At 40.9% G+C, this 19,231-nt stretch overlaps 1 protein-coding gene and 2 long non-coding RNA genes across 3 annotated transcripts; 1 reads left to right on the top strand and 2 right to left on the bottom strand.

Moving 5' to 3' along the window:
* Positions 1 to 9,894: 9,894 nt before the first annotated feature.
* LOC147319706 (uncharacterized) lies at positions 9,895 to 12,188 on the bottom strand. Its single transcript, XM_086312428.1, has one exon. It carries the CDS (start codon positions 12,050 to 12,052, stop codon positions 10,826 to 10,828), a length of 1,227 nt encoding a protein of 408 aa, XP_086168554.1. The 5' UTR covers positions 12,053 to 12,188; the 3' UTR covers positions 9,895 to 10,825.
* Positions 12,189 to 14,417: 2,229 nt separating this feature from the next.
* On the top strand, positions 14,418 to 17,570 carry LOC147319705 (uncharacterized). The gene is made up of 2 exons (XR_015131570.1): positions 14,418 to 17,326; positions 17,414 to 17,570. It is a non-coding gene; the product is annotated as an uncharacterized LOC147319705 (long non-coding RNA).
* Positions 14,426 to 19,186, bottom strand: LOC147319704 (uncharacterized). Its single transcript, XR_015131571.1, has 4 exons — positions 18,139 to 19,186; positions 17,884 to 18,021; positions 16,302 to 16,333; positions 14,426 to 16,216 (listed from the first exon to the last, which is right to left on the bottom strand). It is a non-coding gene; the product is annotated as an uncharacterized LOC147319704 (long non-coding RNA).
* Between the last annotated feature and the right edge of the window lie 45 nt (positions 19,187 to 19,231).

Below are 19,231 nucleotides of genomic sequence, written 5' to 3'. Positions count from 1 at the left end.
TGTCCACTCTAGAAGAAATGCTTAGATAGACCATCTGCTAATATTTAGCATGATATCTTTTTTAAGTAGGGGGTAGTTGATTTCTTCCAAGCTAGTTATATCCATTGATAAGTTTATGCCCAGATATTTGATAGTTCTTTTGTCCCAGCTTAGTTTGTATTTGTTGAGCAGATTCTGGGGAGGGCTATAAAAGCTACTAAGAACTTGTGTTTTTTGTATATTCAATTTATATCCCGAGTATAGCCCATACTCCTTTAACACTGACATGAGCTCCATAAGTGATTCGGTAGGTTTTGATAAGTAAACCAAAATGTCATCTGCAAACAAGGCCAATTTCTGCTCACTTCCAGTGATATTAATCCCTTTTATGTTACCATTCTGCCTAATCCTTTCAGCCAATGGCTCTATAAAAATAGCAAATAAGAGTGGACTCAGTGGGCATCCTTGTCTTGTGGACCTTTCAAGCTTGAAAGCATCTGAAAGTTCACCGTTAATCTTTACTTTTGCAGTTGGGCTATTATACAAGGCCCTCAATATAGTGATGATGGACCCATTAAACCCATGGATTTTTTTTTAAAATATAAAAAAAAATGTAACTTTTTCCTTCCGTCATACTTCAGAAATATAATATATTAATATTTTGAACATTTTAAAACATTTAAGTTTGCTCGTTGTATTTATAAGATCCTACATTGACGTGCTCCACAATCATTGGTAAGTCATGTTAAAATCCATTATCAGTGGAAAACAAACCTGATCCTCTACTAGAGGCGATTGTGCAATACCTTTTAGACATAACACTCAGCAAACAGTTATTATTAGTTAAAGTCAGTGAGATTTGGAGTGATACATGACACATGACGGAATAAGACACGCAGACTTAGCATGACGAGCCGACGAGGAACATGTACACTGTGAATACATACAGAGGGAAAAGGGGACAGGAGATAAGACATGGACATAACTAAGCACAAGCAGAACATGATGGCTGGGGGGGGAAACACACGTGACAGAAGGAATGGGTCACAAGGGAAAAACATGTAAACGAGACGGGAGAAAAGGACATTACTGAAATACATGAAGGGCCAGGGCTGGGACAGCCAACCAGTCACAGACAAAGAGCCACATCATACACCTGGGCGCACATGAACATCACCCATCCCTTCCTCTGTCCTGCGTTCAGTTTAGGGTATCGAACTCAGGACCCTAGCCTCATCAGGCCGGGGTCTTTGTGTGGAGTCTGGATGTTCTCTCGAGCTTCCTCCCACAGTCTAGGGACATGCAGTTAGTGGGGGTCTTCTCGCCCCGTTCACATTCACACAGAGATGAATTGAAGATCACCTTGTGGTTAGTGCCTTCTATTCGATGTACAGACTGAATAATAACACCTTCTAATTAGTTCTGTCTCCTATTGGTGCTCTTCTACGAGTGATCAGTGCTTGATGGCTTACTAAGCTTAACTTTTTTCCACAACATTGATAACAAACACACACAGAACAACAACAACATATGTTATCTAAAAAAAACTTGATTGGACCAAAGTTTTGATGTTCATCCTACATGTTTATTGAGATTGTCTAATGTCTGCGACGGTATCTTCTCCCACGTCTGCGGACACCCGAGGCCTTGTGGGGTCTCTTGTGTCTGCGAACGGGGCGAGAAGACCTCGCATGTCTGCGTCTATACCTGCGTCGTGGCATTGTCCAAAACGGCGGTACCTGCTCCACGTCACGGGTTCTATTTATGGACTCACCTGGCAACTTTAGTGATGTCACTGCTGATGTTGTCACTGTTGGTGTGACCTCATGACTCATTCATGCCATCTGAACTGTGGTGTAATTATGAGGTCACAGGGGGACATGAATTTATTCACAAAGTTGAGAGAGAGTTTGGGTCATAACTCAAAGACGCAATGATGCAGTCAAATCATTTGGAATTAAATATCTCTGTCAGTGCGCCCCAGGGTGGCTGTGGCTACAATGTAGCTGCCATCACCAGTGTGTGAATGGGTGGATGACTGGATGTGTAAAGTGCTTTGGGATCCTTAGGGACTAGTAAAGCGCTATGCAAATACAGGCCATTTACCATCTGTAAATTACAAGATTTAGAGGGTTCTGACATCACAGTCATCTTTCTGACATTGACATCCAGTCTCTCTGTTGTGATGTCAAATATCAATGCCAGATTCGTCTCTCTGTTGTGATGTCAAATATCAATGCCAGATTCATCTCTCTGTTGTGATGTCAAATATCAATGCCAGATTCGTGTCTCTGTTGTGATGTCAAATATTAATGCCAAATTCGTCTCTCTGTTGTGATGTCAAATATCAATGCCAGATTCGTCTCTCTGTTGTGATGTCAAATATCAATGCCAGATTCGTCTCTCTATTGTGATGTCAAATATTAATGCCAAATTCGTCTCTCTGTTGTGATGTCAAATATCAATGCCAGATTCGTCTCTATGTTGTGATGTCAGATATTAATGCCAGATTCGTCTCTCTGTTGTGATGTCAGATATCAATGCCAGATTCGTCTCTCTGTTGTGATGTCAAATATCAATGCCAGATTCGTCTCTCTGTTGTGATGTCAAATATCAATGCCAGATTCGTCTCTCTATTGTGATGTCAAATATTAATGCCAAATTCGTCTCTCTGTTGTGATGTCAGATATTAATGCCAGATTCGTCTCTATGTTGTGATGTCAGATATTAATGCCAGATTCGTCTCTCTGTTGTGATGTCAGATATCAATGCCAAATTCGTCTCTCTGTTGTGATGTCAAATATCAATGCCAAATTCGTCTCTCTGTTGTGATGTCAGATATTAATGCCAGATTCGTCTCTATGTTGTGATGTCAAATATCAATGCCAGATTCGTCTCTCTATTGTGATGTCAAATATTAATGCCAAATTCGTCTCTCTGTTGTGATGTCAAATATCAATGCCAAATTCGTCTCTCTGTTGTGATGTCAGATATTAATGCCAGATTCGTCTCTATGTTGTGATGTCAGATATTAATGCCAAATTCGTCTCTCTGTTGTGATGTCAGATATTAATGCCAAATTCGTCTCTCTGTTGTGATGTCAGATATCAATGCCAGATTCGTCTCTCTGTTGTGATGTCAGATATTAATGCCAGATTCATCTCTCTGTTGTGATGTCAGATATCAATGCCAGATTCGTGTCTCTGTTGTGATGTCAAATATCAATGCCAGATTCGTCTCTCTGTTGTGATGTCAGATATCAATGCCAGATTCATCTCTCTGTTGTGATGTCAGATATTAATGCCAAATTCGTCTCTCTGTTGTGATGTCAAATATTAATGCCAGATTCGTCTCTCTGTTGTGATGTCAGATATCAATGCCAGATTCGTCTCTCTGTTGTGATGTCAGATATTAATGCCAGATTCATCTCTCTGTTGTGATGTCAGATATCAATGCCAGATTCGTGTCTCTGTTGTGATGTCAAATATCAATGCCAGATTCGTCTCTCTGTTGTGATGTCAGATATCAATGCCAGATTCATCTCTCTGTTGTGATGTCAGATATTAATGCCAGATTCGTCTCTCTGTTGTGATGTCAGATATTAATGCCAGATTCATCTCTCTGTTGTGATGTCAGATATTAATGCCAAATTCGTCTCTCTGTTGTGATGTCAAATATTAATGCCAGATTCGTCTCTCTGTTGTGATGTCAGATATTAATGCCAGATTCGTGTCTCTGTTGTGATGTCAGATATTAATGCCAGATTCGTGTCTCTGTTGTGATGTCAGATATCAATGCCAGATTCATCTCTCTGTTGTGATGTCAGATATTAATGCCAGATTCGTCTCTCTGTTGTGATGTCAGATATTAATGCCAGATTCATCTCTCTGTTGTGATGTCAGATATCAATGCCAGATTCATCTCTCTGTTGTGATGTCAGATATTAATGCCAGATTCATCTCTCTGTTGTGATGTCAGATATTAATGCCAGATTCGTCTCTCTGTTGTGATGTCAAATATTAATGCCAGATTCGTGTCTCTGTTGTGATGTCAAATATCAATGCCAGATTCATCTCTCTGTTGTGATGTCAAATATCAATGCCAAATTCGTCTTTCTGTTGTGATGTCAAATATTAATGCCAGATTCGTCTCTCTGTTGTGATGTCAGATATTAATGCCAGATTCATCTCTCTGTTGTGATGTCAGATATTAATGCCAGATTCGTGTCTCTGTTGTGATGTCAAATATTAATGCCAGATTCATCTCTCTGTTGTGATGTCAGATATTAATGCCAGATTCGTCTCTCTGTTGTGATGTCAAATATTAATGCCAGATTCATCTCTCTGTTGTGATGTCAGATATTAATGCCAGATTCGTGTCTCTGTTGTGATGTCAAATATTAATGCCAGATTCATCTCTCTGTTGTGATGTCAGATATTAATGCCAGATTCGTGTCTCTGTTGTGATGTCAAATATCAATGCCAAATTCGTCTTTCTGTTGTGATGTCAAATATTAATGCCAGATTCGTCTCTCTGTTGTGATGTCAGATATTAATGCCAGATTCGTCTCTCTGTTGTGATGTCAGATATCAATGCCAGATTCGTCTCTCTGTTGTGATGTCAGATATTAATGCCAGATTCGTCTCTCTGTTGTGATGTCAGATATCAATGCCAGATTCGTCTCTCTGTTGTGATGTCAAATATTAATGCCAGATTCGTCTCTCTGTTGTGATGTCAGATATCAATGCCAGATTCGTCTCTCTGTTGTGATGTCAGATATCAATGCCAGATTCGTCTCTCTGTTGTGATGTCAAATATTAATGCCAAATTCGTCTCTCTGTTGTGATGTCAGATATCAATGCCAGATTCGTCTCTCTGTTGTGATGTCAGATATCAATGCCAGATTCGTCTCTCTGTTGTGATGTCAGATATCAATGCCAGATTCGTCTCTCTGTTGTGATGTCAGATATCAATGCCAGATTCGTCTCTCTGTTGTGATGTCAGATATCAATGCCAGATTCGTCTCTCTGTTGTGATGTCAGATATCAATGCCAGATTCGTCTCTCTGTTGTGATGTCAGATATCAATGCCAGATTCGTCTCTCTGTTGTGATGTCAGATATTAATGCCAGATTCGTCTCTCTGTTGTGATGTCAGATATCAATGCCAAATTCGTCTCTCTGTTGTGATGTCAAATATTAATGCCAGATTCATCTCTCTGTTGTGATGTCAAATATTAATGCCAGATTCATCTCTCTGTTGTGATGTCAGATATCAATGCCAGATTCGTCTCTCTGTTGTGATGTCAGATATTAATGCCAGATTCGTCTCTCTGTTGTGATGTCAGATATCAATGCCAGATTCGTCTCTCTGTTGTGATGTCAGATATTAATGCCAGATTCGGTTCTCTGTTGTGATGTCAAATATTAATACCAAATTCGTCTCTCTGTTGTGATGTCAAATATTAATGCCAGATTCGTCTCTCTGTTGAACAGTATCCGGGTTTACACCAGCCCACCAGATTTCTTATTTGTGTTGCCCTGTAGTAATCCTGTAGGCAAGGGATGCCTAATCCTCCTTTATCTTTGGGAAGCTGAAGTGTTTTGAACTTAAATCTTGGCTTTTTACCCGCCCATATAAAACCTGAGAGGGTCCTATCCCACTCTACAAAGTATCTATCAGGGTTTTCTATAGAAACAGACTGGAATAAGTACAATATCTTTGGGAGCATATTCATTTTTATGATGTCCACTCTAGAAGAAATGCTTAGATAGACCATCTGCTAATATTTAGCATGATATCTTTTTTAAGTAGGGGGTAGTTGATTTCTTCCAAGCTAGTTATATCCATTGATAAGTTTATGCCCAGATATTTGATAGTTCTTTTGTCCCAGCTTAGTTTGTATTTGTTGAGCAGATTCTGGGGAGGGCTATAAAAGCTACTAAGAACTTGTGTTTTTTGTATATTCAATTTATATCCCGAGTATAGCCCATACTCCTTTAACACTGACATGAGCTCCATAAGTGATTCGGTAGGTTTTGATAAGTAAACCAAAATGTCATCTGCAAACAAGGCCAATTTCTGCTCACTTCCAGTGATATTAATCCCTTTTATGTTACCATTCTGCCTAATCCTTTCAGCCAATGGCTCTATAAAAATAGCAAATAAGAGTGGACTCAGTGGGCATCCTTGTCTTGTGGACCTTTCAAGCTTGAAAGCATCTGAAAGTTCACCGTTAATCTTTACTTTTGCAGTTGGGCTATTATACAAGGCCCTCAATATAGTGATGATGGACCCATTAAACCCATGGATTTTTTTTTAAAATATGAAAAAAATTTAACTTTTTCCTTCCGTCATACTTCAGAAATATAATACATTAATTTTTTGAACATTTTAAAACATTTAAGTTTGCTCGTTGTATTTATAAGATCCTACATTGACGTGCTCCACAATCATTGGTCAGTCATGTTAAAATCCATTATCAGTGGAAAACAAACCTGATCCTCTACTAGAGGCGATTGTGCAATACCTTTTAGACATAACACTCAGCAAACAGTTATTATTAGTTAAAGTCAGTGAGATTTGGAGTGATACATGACACATGACGGAATAAGACACGCAGACTTAGCATGACGAGCCGACGAGGAACACGTACACTGTGAATACATACAGAGGGAAAAGGGGACAGGAGATAAGACATGGACATAACTAAGCACAAACAGAACATGATGGCTGGGGGGGAAACACACGTGACAGAAGGAATGGGTCACAAGGGAAAAACATGTAAACGAGACGGGAGAAAAGGACATTACTGAAATACATGAAGGGCCAGGGCTGGGACAGCCAACCAGTCACAGACAAAGAGCCACATCATACACCTGGGCGCACATGAACATCACCCATCCCTTCCTCTGTCCTGCGTTCAGTTTAGGGTATCGAACTCAGGACCCTAGCCTCATCAGGCCGGGGTCTTTGTGTGGAGTCTGGATGTTCTCTCGAGCTTCCTCCCACAGTCTAGGGACATGCAGTTAGTGGGGGTCTTCTCGCCCCGTTCACATTCACACAGAGATGAATTGAAGATCACCTTGTGGTTAGTGCCTTCTATTCGATGTACAGACTGAATAATAACACCTTCTAATTAGTTCTGTCTCCTATTGGTGCTCTTCTACGAGTGATCAGTGCTTGATGGCTTACTAAGCTTAACTTTTTTCCACAACATTGATAACAAACACACACAGAACAACAACAACATATGTTATCTAAAAAAAACTTGATTGGACCAAAGTTTTGATGTTCATCCTACATGTTTATTGAGATTGTCTAATGTCTGCGACGGTATCTTCTCCCACGTCTGCGGACACCCGAGGCCTTGTGGGGTCTCTTGTGTCTGCGAACGGGGCGAGAAGACCTCGCATGTCTGCGTCTATACCTGCGTCGTGGCATTGTCCAAAACGGCGGTACCTGCTCCACGTCACGGGTTCTATTTATGGACTCACCTGGCAACTTTAGTGATGTCACTGCTGATGTTGTCACTGTTGGTGTGACCTCATGACTCATTCATGCCATCTGAACTGTGGTGTAATTATGAGGTCACAGGGGGACGTGAATTTATTCACAAAGTTGAGAGAGAGTTTGGGTCATAACTCAAAGACGCAATGATGCAGTCAAATCATTTGGAATTAAATATCTCTGTCAGTGCGCCCCAGGGTGGCTGTGGCTACAATGTAGCTGCCATCACCAGTGTGTGAATGGGTGGATGACTGGATGTGTAAAGTGCTTTGGGGTCCTTAGGGACTAGTAAAGCGCTATGCAAATACAGGCCATTTACCATCTGTAAATTACAAGATTTAGAGGGTTCTGACATCACAGTCATCTTTCTGACATTGACATCCAGTCTCTCTGTTGTGATGTCAAATATCAATGCCAGATTCGTCTCTCTATTGTGATGTCAAATATTAATGCCAAATTCGTCTCTCTGTTGTGATGTCAAATATCAATGCCAAATTCGTCTCTCTGTTGTGATGTCAGATATTAATGCCAGATTCGTCTCTATGTTGTGATGTCAGATATTAATGCCAGATTCGTCTCTCTGTTGTGATGTCAGATATCAATGCCAAATTCGTCTCTCTGTTGTGATGTCAGATATCAATGCCAGATTCGCTTCTCTGTTGTGATGTCAAATATTAATGCCAGATTCGTCTCTCTGTTGTGATGTCAGATATCAATGCCAGATTCGTCTCTCTGTTGTGATGTCAGATATTAATGCCAGATTCATCTCTCTGTTGTGATGTCAGATATCAATGCCAGATTCGTGTCTCTGTTGTGATGTCAAATATCAATGCCAGATTCGTCTCTCTGTTGTGATGTCAGATATTAATGCCAGATTCATCTCTCTGTTGTGATGTCAGATATCAATGCCAGATTCGTCTCTCTGTTGTGATGTCAAATATCAATGCCAGATTCGTCTCTCTGTTGTGATGTCAGATATTAATGCCAGATTCGTCTCTCTGTTGTGATGTCAGATATTAATGCCAGATTCATCTCTCTGTTGTGATGTCAGATATTAATGCCAAATTCGTCTCTCTGTTGTGATGTCAAATATTAATGCCAGATTCGTCTCTCTGTTGTGATGTCAGATATTAATGCCAGATTCGTGTCTCTGTTGTGATGTCAGATATCAATGCCAGATTCATCTCTCTGTTGTGATGTCAGATATTAATGCCAGATTCGTCTCTCTGTTGTGATGTCAGATATTAATGCCAGATTCATCTCTCTGTTGTGATGTCAGATATCAATGCCAGATTCATCTCTCTGTTGTGATGTCAGATATCAATGCCAGATTCGTCTCTCTGTTGTGATGTCAAATATTAATGCCAGATTCGTGTCTCTGTTGTGATGTCAAATATTAATGCCAGATTCATCTCTCTGTTGTGATGTCAGATATTAATGCCAGATTCGTGTCTCTGTTGTGATGTCAAATATTAATGCCAGATTCATCTCTCTGTTGTGATGTCAGATATTAATGCCAGATTCGTGTCTCTGTTGTGATGTCAAATATCAATGCCAAATTCGTCTTTCTGTTGTGATGTCAAATATTAATGCCAGATTCGTCTCTCTGTTGTGATGTCAGATATTAATGCCAGATTCGTCTCTCTGTTGTGATGTCAGATATCAATGCCAGATTCGTCTCTCTGTTGTGATGTCAGATATTAATGCCAGATTCGTCTCTCTGTTGTGATGTCAGATATCAATGCCAGATTCGTCTCTCTGTTGTGATGTCAAATATTAATGCCAGATTCGTCTCTCTGTTGTGATGTCAGATATCAATGCCAGATTCGTCTCTCTGTTGTGATGTCAGATATCAATGCCAGATTCGTCTCTCTGTTGTGATGTCAAATATTAATGCCAAATTCGTCTCTCTGTTGTGATGTCAGATATCAATGCCAGATTCGTCTCTCTGTTGTGATGTCAGATATCAATGCCAGATTCGTCTCTCTGTTGTGATGTCAGATATCAATGCCAGATTCGTCTCTCTGTTGTGATGTCAAATATTAATGCCAGATTCATCTCTCTGTTGTGATGTCAGATATTAATGCCAGAACATGATGGCTGGGGGGGAAAACACACGTGACCAATAATAGTAGACCTGTGCTACATTTGTCCAGCTAGGCAACACATATTTCTGCATAAGAGATACATGAGACACCCTTTAAATAAGCAAATTTCATGTTTAAAACATGGAAATGCAGCCAAAATGGACCATACAATGGCCTCAGTGAACACATCAGCACATAAGTAGAGATAAGGAAACTCAATCACATTAGATATTAATATTACTATGAGTAAATTATATATATTATATATTCTGTTATATGGTTTAAAGAATACAATGTGATAATCACACAGGAGAACGCTGTTTCCAGTTATACAAATTTATTTTATTTCACTATTAAAGAAACCAATTATGTAAATAAAAGCTCACCACAAGAACATCTCCCAACCCAGTCTTACAAAGTTGCAGTTACAATAAAAAATGGGTAGGGAACATGAACTGTTGGTGAGCTAAAAAACAATCCTGGTGCTGATGCTTGTCATTGAACGTTTTGGACAGAGCTCTTGATTGAAATGCCTACCGTTGTGTGTAGGCATTTCGGTCCAGATGTTATGGAGTTCAGTTCAGCTAAGATGTATTTCTAAAGCACCGGATGGCAAAAATAGCCGCTTCTCGGCTGTTTATATTGTAAGGTAAAGACCATACAATATAAGAGAGAAAACCCCCCAACAATCAGATGATCCCCTGTGAGCAAACCCTTGATGACAGTGTCTGTGAAGGTTATCAGTCATCAAGGCCATAGTAGTCTAAGGAGCTTGGAAAGAAAAGCGCCTGGACTTCTTTAAGTTAAAGAAGTCCAGGCGCTTTTCTCCAAGCTCCTTAGACTTGGTGACGGTGGGAAAGAAAAACTCCCTTTTAACAGGAAGAAACTTTCGGCAGAACCAGGCTCAGTGAGGGGCGGCCATCTGCCTCGACCGGTTGGGGGGGGGGGGGGGGGGGCACAGCTGTTATAACCCCTGACGCAGCATAGCTTCTAATTCTGAAAGATACGTAGATACCTTAAACCTGCACTCTATGCAGGACACCAAGCGATGACACGACTTGCAGTACTATAGGAGTCTATGCAGAAACAGTTTTCTCTCTTGAATCTCTGTAATTTTTTTGCTACTGAGTGTCTGGGTGCAGTCACTCATTTTGGGCCAATTAAATCAAATGAACTTCCATTGTCTAAGTTATAGCCCTATTGAACCTGCGTTAACCAGCTTTAATAGGGAGGGCCAAAGTCGTAGTTGTGCTAAATTTCCTCGAATTCTCCTCGGAGATTTTCGAGTAGCTTCCTTTGTTCTTGAAAGTTCTTTTCCATTTGTCTCATCGCTTCCCGTCCATTCCACATCTTTTTGGTAAGGTCACTAACCTTATTTTCTAAGGCCTTATTTTGTTGTTTGAGTATGTCAACTTGGACATCGTAGTTGTTTATCAGATCGTTATGTTCTTCCTGTGAAACTTTGGGAGTCTGAGCTTGGGTTTGCAACGCCATGTCTTCTGTTTTCAAGGCTTCCTGTAAATCATACTGATTTTTCTTGACCTCTTCAAGCTCTCTTTTCATTTCCTCAAATTCATGGCACAACAACTCCTTTTCTCTGTTGGTCACTTCAAAATCATGTTCGGAGTCTTTCTCAGTGGCTTTGGAGATCCGTGATTCTCCTTTCACACCCTCATCGTGTGGTTTCAGTTCTTTTTGAGAATCACCACTCCTTTTGGAAAGCTCCTGGAGGTCCTGTTCAAGAAGTTCGTTATGCCGCCTCAATATGTCAATTTCATGTGCAAAGCATTGGCGTTCCAGGGTCTGTCTGAGCTGTTCACTGTCCGTTGTTTTGTTTTCCTCATTCATGATCCTTTTTCTTTCTTCACTCTCTTGTAACTCTTTAAAGGCTGTGTTTGCCTGATGGAGCTCAGTTTTAACAGCCTGTATTTCCTGTTGCATGTCATCTTTTTCCTTTTCAAAGTCCCTTTTCAGCTCACACATGCGTTTTACCGTCACATCATTTTCCTCTCTTAAAGACTGGTTGTCCTTTTCCATGTCTCCCACTTTTATAACCAAGCCTGTCTTGCTGCTTTGCAACTCTCTGATTTCTGCCTCCATTTCCTGCATCACCTCTTTCTGTTGCTGGATCTCTTTGGTTTTGGAGCTGTTTAAATCCTTTAGAATTTGGTTCCAATATTCCAGCTCTTGAATTTTGAAGTGAATTGTTTCATTCTCTAGTTGCAGGTCTCTTTTCCTCTTGTTTTTAGAGAACCCACTTCGTTTGAAGAGAACTTCAATGTTTTTTTGGAGAATCTTGTTCTCATTTATGAGCTCTCTTTTTTGCTCCTTAAGGTCGGCGTTCTCGACTTTAAGGTCACGTATGGTAGAGTTTTGTTGTTTGAGAGTTTTATTCTCATTTTTCAGCTCTTTGATTTGCTGTTTAAGTTTTTCGTTCTCGGCTCTCATGTTGCATACAACAGGATTTGACAGACTCATATTTCAAATTGAAGTTGATGCTAAATCTCTGTACCAACTAAAAGATTTTTTAAAAATACCGTCGACTGTGTCAGAAACGCAAGTTTCGAGTAGTTTCCTGCCTAGTGAATTCTTCCACTCTCTTTGAAAGACTGCCAAGAGTGAGAACCTCTCCCCTATTTATAGGTTTTCGTGTGCTGATGTCATAAAGAAGACCAGAGATCAAAGGGATTCTGGTGAAACGTCACTGTGTCTGGTCTGGGCAGTTCTGAATTGAATAATAACAAAATGACGGGGGGCGTGTCTGGTAGCCATGTGAAGACGTGTTGTACAGGGCTCCTCAATGGACTAACTTGTTTCATAATTCCATTGCTCCAAAACTAACGAACTTTTAACAACAGTACGATAACACGCCCGTGTGCTGCTCTGAGGCACTTTTTACATCTTCAAGGCTACGGTGTACGAAATATGAGCAAAACTAGATCGGGGAAAGAGCAGGCCGCAAAAGCCTCGGACCTGTCACGGTTGTTAAAGAGTGGACTCAGGCGCGGAGCTCAGAAATAATGACAGTGCATTTATTTACAGTGCAGCAATGTGACAACAGCTCAAATGTGCAACAATGGTGATAGTGCGTCCCTCCTTCCGTGTAAGCCCGTGCGTGGTAGTGAGTAGGGGTGGGTTTTTATAATCAGTTCATTGATTAAGATCGATTATGGCTTGGATAACGTAAAATCGATTAATTAAAATCCTGAATCGATTTTTTTAATATAAATTTATTTTGCCCGAAATGCCAGAATCTCTGGTGACATCTCACAAAATTTCAAGAACCACCAAACAGCTAAGACAGTAAATGAGAGCAGGAACACGGATTCTGCACAAAGACTTAAACACACAGCACGACCCGCGGATCAGAATCATTTAGATGTCGCCTTTCTCACCCGACGGCACGGACACGGTCGGGGCCGAAAGCCGACAGCTCACTGATTCTGATCTGTCGGCGGGTCCGCGCTTTGTGTTCACGCCCTTTATGCGCTGATTCTAAAGCTGTTAGTTTGATCTCTTTCCAAACAATATTGACCGAACCAGCAGCAAAAGAAGATTCACATAAACATCGTCATGAATTCACTCTGACTTTTACTGTTTTGCTTCCACCGCGATGCACAGCTCTCTCTCTCTGTCTCTCTGTCTCTCTCTCTCGCCCTCTCTCTCTCTCTGTCTCTCTCTCTCTCTGTCTCTCTCTCGCCCTCTCTCTCTCTCTCTGTGTACTTCAAGAACAGTTTCCCTTTCTTCATTATTCGCTTGCTTGTTATGCACAAGTCTACCGTTGTTTACAGCGCTGTCGGCCGCTGTTTTTTTCCCTTTTACATTCTTCCGAAAAGAAAACCTCATTTCTGCTGTTCAATACTGAACAAATTTAAACTTTTTAAAATTATTCAAAATGCAAAACGCTTAACCGTGTCTCTAATAAAACCTCTGTAACTTCAGAGGTAATGTTCATATGTTGATTAATGGTTTTCTTTCGTTTTTGATGTACTGCAGAATATTTTTATAAAATCCCAGGCCAGGAAAACCACCTTCATGTTTTTCTGTGTTTTATCTTCAGCTACTTTGACACAAAGGCATCTGCTGTGATGCTTACACCTTTGATAAAGTCTTGCGTGTGTCAGCTTCCTTTTTATTGATACAAAAATATGTAAATGTACTGATCTGAATTATAATATTTCTGACTGTCAAAATTTCCCAGATTTAAATCGAATCGAATCGAATTAAATCGAATCGTGGATCGAATCGATTCGGGACCTTGTGAATCGGATTTGAATCGATTCTAGAAATCAGTGACGATACCCAGCCCTAGTAGTGAGTGCCCGTCTCTCCTCCAAGTGCTTCCTTAGTGTCCGTAAATCCTCCGTCAATCCCTGGGTGAACACACACACACACACACACACACACACACACACACACACTGGCAGGTCGACCGGTCAGGGCGCCGTCAGATCCTGACAGGACCATGCTGAGGACAGACCGGAGGCACCACCCCATGACATGAGTGAGATTATGAGAGCTATTGCTAGCTCTGAAAAGAGGATATTGGACCGTATCGATTCAAGCACGAAAGATTTATTATTCCAGAGGTTGGGACATATTTTTTCTGCACCTGCATTTTGGTACCTGAATGGCAAGCTCGCAAAGTCATCTGCTCTTCGTTTTATAAGCTGGAATGTTAAAGGTATAAATAATCCGGTTAAACGCACAAGGGCTTTTACTCATTTAAAATCATTGAGATCCGATGTTGTATATCTGCAGGAAACACACCTCCGATCAAGTGAACAAATTCAACTAATTAAACTGTTTCTCTGCTTGTCTGCATTGCCACAAAGTGTTCTATTTGGTGATGTATCATAGAACTGTACTATATAGTGTATGTAAGTTTCTGTGTTTGCTAGTAACTACCATCAACCTAAGGTCTCAGCTAATTTATCTTTGCAGAGATGTTCATTTGATTGTAACAGCAGTAGGAAAGAGCAGTAACAAGAGTAGGACAGCTAAGCTAATTATGGCTAAACATTTGGAATTTAATGAAAGCAAAAATTGACCTTGCAAAGATGGATAGGTTTATTTAGAAAGTCAGCTATTTACATTTAGTGTTCGTCCCAAGTAGGAGATTTTGAATTGAGTCTAAATTGACCGCAAATTTACTTACATCAAAACTTACAAATTTACATCAAAACTTCTGAAGATGCAGGTCTCTGTGCAGCAGCTGAAGTCTGTGGTGTAGAGGGTGAAGAGGAAGGGGGAGAGGATGGTCCCTTATGGTGCTCCTGTGTTGCTGATTACCTTGTCAGACACACAATGTGGAAGACGCACATATTGTGGTCTTCCTGTCAGGTAATCAACAATCCAGGACACTAGAGAAGCATCCCCCTGCATCGCTGTTAGCTTATCACCAAGCACTGGAAAAGTAAAAAAAACATGAACCTCACAGTGCTCGCCGGCTGGTCCGGGTGGATGTAGACACGATTGAGCAGATAGATGATGGCGTCCTGTGAGACGGGGCTGGTAAGCAAATTGAATGGGATCCTGATGTGGTCTGACAATGGGTGAGATCTGGTCCAGGATGAGCCTTTCCAGGGTCTTCATGATGTGGGAGGTCAGTGTCACAGGCCTGTAATCCTGGGGGCCACTGGGACGTGGCGTCTTTGGTACAGGGACGAGGCTTGATGTCTTCCACAGCACTGGGACCCTCTTCAGACTCAGCATGAACAGTTTATGGAAGACTCCACAAAGCTGGGGGGCACAGGCCTTGAGGGGACTCACTCCATCTGGTCCAGCAGACTTGCCTGAGTGGAGTTTCTTCATTTGCATCTGAACCTGGTAAGCATTTAACACTACTACACTGACATACATAATTTTCAATTTAATGAAGTTAAAAATTTGTTGTCTTATTGTCAGTTGTTATTGACAGCAAGATTATTAGAAATATATGAAAAAATGTACATTAAATGGGAAGTTCAGGAGCTGAATCAATGACAGTTTTTTTTTTTCAAATGAAAGTGACAAAGGTGCAGATTCATACATAGATGCTGTCATATTAACAGATGTTAATGTGTGAAAAGGGCTTTAACCCTCCCATTATGATGTGGGTCGAGTTGACCTGATTTAAAAATGTAAAAGGAAAAATTGTTAAAAGTACTTTTTAATACAAAATTGCTGTTTGGCTTAAAAAATGTAACCAGCTTGTAAAATGAAACTGGTTTACCTGGCAGCCAGAGTGGAGGCTAAAGGCGACTGAAACTACTTCTTTCTTTGCAACTGTGAGACATATTATACACACACACACACACACACGACAGTAATGCTTGGCCCAGTGAAATTGAATGCTGATTGAAAGTACACCTTAATTATCAACTAAAAGCAAAAGAGAAAAAAAACATAAGTAATATTTTTTAAAGACATTACTGAGAAACTTTCCAGGATTCGCCAACTGATGCATCAGTGGGTCTGAATTTCCAGTGCAGTCTCTCATCAAGTATGTTAAAATTGATGATAAAATTCAACAAAACTACAGGGAAACACTCTGGAAGATTCTGCTGCTGCTCATTTTTCTCCAATTCCAACCAGAAGTGCCACCAAAAAGCAAAGGTTTCCCAGAAGGTACACAGCGATCAGGCAACTGTCACCTTTGACCTGACAAAAAAAGTAAAATTATATTAGAAATACTCCATCTTGTGGCAATCAGTGATTGCTTGCTTTTATATTTCTTTCAGCTTACCAATGCTGATTCCATTTGATCAGCAGTATCATCTGAAACCCAGAGCAAAGAACAGTGAAATATTGCAGGGCACATTAACTGAAGTGAACTAAAGCAGTCAGCTATGTTTTTAATCATTTTATTTATACAGGTTGAGTTATGATATTAGTTTTAAGCTTTAACAGAAGAAGAACAATTTGAAATCAATTTAAATAAAATTGAGTCGAGTTGAGTAGTTGTGGTGATTGAAAAAAAACAAAAAAACAACAACTTTCAGAACGATAACAATGTGCTGGAAGCTCTATGTAAACATTTAGCATGTCAAGTTGCCATTGGTCATGGAAAGTGTGTGCGGCACGGGGGGGTAAAACATTTTTTAAAAATCACCAAACATTAACCAGTTTTTGTAGACACAAAGAGGTTGTGATCATATTTTTTTTTAATAATTTGTGTGACTGAGCCACACATTGAGCCACAGCATTGTCAAACTACACGTGTCCAAAATTGGATAGTCTCAGTTGAGACAATTCAATGCAAGTTCTCTCTGATAACATTAGGTTGGTGGTGCATGAGCTGAGCCTTCGTGTATAGTATTCCCAGAGTATTTTCATGCATTTAATAAATCGAAAGATAAAGATTCCTTTGTCGCTGTACTTCAGCACAGTTAAAGTGTAACAGCTTTTGTTCCAGCAGACTACCATTGAGACATTCTTACGCGTTTTCACTCATCAATTCATAAATACCAATATTGTCAGGGTCCTGGGACTGGGCGACCCAGGATCCCTGAGCAGTCATGTATTATATTATTATTATTATTATTGCTGTGTATTTTGGTGTTGCTCCCCCTTCCCTGTGCTTGTGTATATGTGTGTGTGGGTGGCTGAGCACTTGTTTATAGGCGGCGTCAGGCCTGGAGGGTGTGGCCCTGCAAGGGGACTGGCCACACCCGAAGCCACACACCTGCTGCTGATCAGGCCTCGTCGGGGGAGCTACTTAAGAGAGTCTTGGAGCTCCCACCGACGCGGGATCATTGCTTGGGACTCCACGTTAGTTACCTAGTTTAGGTTTTGGTCGTGTAGTGTATGCCTGCCATTGTTCAGTGTCCTGACTGCTGCCGCTATTGTTTCCCGCAGGAGGAGCGTGGAAGGCTTAAGGAGCAGCGAGCACCGGGAGTGCAGACACGGGAGCAGAGAGCACTTGGAGGACACGACACGGGAGTCTGGGGAGAAACACGGGGATTTATTGTTGTTTGATATCACCCTCTGTAAATAAACACTGTCTATACGTAGAGCACCGCGCCTGGGTCCTCCTTCCCCACTCCTTCCACGGTGTGCCATGCCGTACCGTGACAAATATTTGATGCTGCTGTGTTATACACAGAAAATCTTGTGATACAGTGCTGTTTATTTTACCCATCCAACCACATTCTGAGGTGTACAGGGGTTATACTCTTCGCTCAGTCAGCTAAATGCTGCTGAACTGATCAGGTGGCTCTTCACCGTGCAAATGGACTGTTGGGTCTAGATTGGTTTTTGTCATTAAAGTGTATATGGGTAGTGATGATTTTTTCCTTCATCACTGAAATGCAAAAAAAAAGGCTTACCTCTGTGTTTAACTACCCAATCATGGACCTCCAAAATGATGATGACGAGAACTTCCCAGGCAAAGAAGCCACCCATCACTTTCAATAGCCACCCATCATCACTGTCAATCCTGTCCAGGCCTGTAAATATGGCTGCCACTGTGTGACACAAAGAAGCAGGCATTTTAAGACGAGCAGCATGGGTGACAGTGTGTCTGCTATTGAAAATGTTAGCATATATGCAAGATGGTAGAATGAAGTAAAACACAAGCTTACCAGCTATAGATTTTATTACCACCGCATTTAAAAAATGTGTCCAGTTGAACAGATACCTCCTATCAAAGAAAAGAGAAGAACTATAAAATCATCAGCTTCTGAAGTTCTTGTCTAAGATTTCTCCTGCATCCAATTTATGAAAACAAGTATCATTACTGAACATACAATTTTACTAAATCTATATTTCACTTAAAAAATATTTCATTTACTGAGTCTGGCCTCCAAAGCTACAACCAGGCTATATTTATTAAAAGCACCATTATTACTAAGAGGAAGGAATAACTTTCACGAGTCATGTGCAAATTAGTTTCCTACTTGGTGTTTCAGTGTGAAAGTGCGCCCAGGTGTCATCATACACCTGGGCGCACATGAACATCACCCATCCCTTCCTCTGTCCTGCGTTCAGTTTAGGGTATCGAACTCAGGACCCTAGCCTCATCAGGCCGGGGTCTTTGTGTGGAGTCTGGATGTTCTCTCGAGCTTCCTCCCACAGTCTAGGGACATGCAGTTAGTGGGGGTCTTCTCGCCCCGTTCACATTCACACAGAGATGAATTGAAGATCACCTTGTGGTTAGTGCCTTCTATTCGATGTACAGACTGAATAATAACACCTTCTAATTAGTTCTGTCTCCTATTGGTGCTCTTCTACGAGTGATCAGTGCTTGATGGCTTACTAAGCTTAACTTTTTTCCACAACATTGATAACAAACACACACAGAACAACAACAACATATGTTATCTAAAAAAAACTTGATTGGACCAAAGTTTTGATGTTCATCCTACATGTTTATTGAGATTGTCTAATGTCTGCGACGGTATCTTCTCCCACGTCTGCGGACACCCGAGGCCTTGTGGGGTCTCTTGTGTCTGCGAACGGGGCGAGAAGACCTCGCATATTTGCGTCTATACCTGCGTCGTGGCATTGTCCAAAACGGCGGTACCTGCTCCACGTCACGGGTTCTATTTATGGACTCACCTGGCAACTTTAGTGATGTCACTGCTGATGTTGTCACTGTTGGTGTGACCTCATGACTCATTCATGCCATCTGAACTGTGGTGTAATTATCAGGTCACAGGGGGACGTGAATTTATT

This window comes from Aulonocara sp. 'chitande type north' Nkhata Bay, linkage group LG11 (assembly GCF_057382095.1).
Source record: "Aulonocara sp. 'chitande type north' Nkhata Bay isolate Kocher_YH1m ecotype deep benthic linkage group LG11, A_spYH_male_GT1.1, whole genome shotgun sequence".
In the NCBI taxonomy this organism is placed as follows: Eukaryota; Metazoa; Chordata; class Actinopteri; order Cichliformes; family Cichlidae; genus Aulonocara; species Aulonocara sp. 'chitande type north' Nkhata Bay.
The sequence above is the reverse complement of the archived record's forward strand: the minus strand, read 5'-3'. Positions and strand labels throughout refer to the sequence as shown.

Excerpts from the sequence above, each read along its gene's own strand:
- LOC147319706 (XM_086312428.1), bottom strand. The coding sequence starts at position 12,052 with ATGAGTCTGTCAAATCCTGTTGTATGCAACATGAGAGCCGAGAACGAA.